Source organism: Austrofundulus limnaeus, unplaced genomic scaffold (assembly GCF_001266775.1).
Source record: "Austrofundulus limnaeus strain Quisiro unplaced genomic scaffold, Austrofundulus_limnaeus-1.0 Scaffold5915, whole genome shotgun sequence".
Lineage (NCBI taxonomy): Eukaryota > Metazoa > Chordata > Actinopteri > Cyprinodontiformes > Rivulidae > Austrofundulus > Austrofundulus limnaeus.
This window is the reverse complement of record NW_013958317.1, coordinates 1-1,034: the sequence shown is the minus strand read 5'-3', so window position 1 is coordinate 1,034 and position 1,034 is coordinate 1. Positions and strand designations below refer to the sequence as shown.

Sequence of the window (1,034 nt, the reverse complement as noted above, 5' to 3'; positions counted from 1 at the left end):
TTTCTGCTCTGCTGGTTGTCCTCTGTAACGTTTACACACAACGCATTCTGATAATATTTTTCTACAGGCTGAGTTGGCACTAGTAATCCAGTATCTTTCTCTGAGGGCTGAAAGCATATGATTTCTTCCTGCATGTCCCAGTCGCTGATGTAAGTCCTGCAGGATAAGTTTGGATACATGCTGGTTCTTAGAGAGGATAACAGGATGTTTCTGTTCCTGAGAGAGGGCTGAACGACTAAGCCTGCCACCCACTTTCAGCAAACCTTGCTGCAATACTGGATCAAGCCTGTAGATATTGCTCATGCTCTTCACAACAGATGCTCCACTCTGCAAGTCTTTAATTTCTTCTTTGAAGCTTATATGTTGGCTGTAGCGGATTATGGCAGTCTCTGCTCTGGAGAGGTCCTTTACTGTAAGAGTTTGTTTGCAAACAACAGATCTATTCTTTCTCATCTCATCTTCTATCACATCCAAAGCTGTAGAAGAGTCAGCAGAGGGAAGAACAGCCATTAACTCTTTCCTCTTCCTACTCAAGCTCAACAGAATGTCCTTCAATTTGAGCAACCAAGCAACTGAAGTCTTGAGTTTGGTCCAGCTTGAAAAATAATGCACCAGCCTGGTAGTAGAATCGTTTGAATGTGTGTCAATGATGTTTACCAGGGCATCCCTTTTCACCTCTGGGTCTTCAGAACAAACAGGCTGGGATTCAAAAGGCTTTGGCCACTCTTGTTCTGGCCTTCTAAGAAAGTCGGGACCATTTATCCACCTCTGACAGGCCATAAAGTTCTCTGCAGTCAAACCTCTGGAAGCTTCATCTGCTGGATTGGCCTTAGAGTTGATGTACCGCCACTGAAAAACATCTGTAGCCTCTCTTATTGCAGCCACTCTATTTGCAACAAAGGTCTGAAATCGTTTAGTGTTATTATTTATGTATCTCAGCACCGTCTGGCTGTCTGTCCAAAAACATTAGCCTTTTAGCTGAATAGAGAGCTCCTTCTTCAACATCCTATCCACCTTGACAGTCAGTACAGCAG

The 1,034-nt window shown here is 43.7% G+C and overlaps 1 protein-coding gene across 1 annotated transcript; it reads right to left on the bottom strand.

Moving 5' to 3' along the window:
- Positions 1 to 1,018, bottom strand: LOC106512348 (uncharacterized; the record flags this gene model as incomplete). Its single annotated transcript, XM_014000985.1, is given in 1 exon segment — positions 1 to 1,018. A coding segment is annotated over 1 exon segment (780 nt), but the record flags the coding sequence as incomplete, so codon positions are not given.
- Between the last annotated feature and the right edge of the window lie 16 nt (positions 1,019 to 1,034).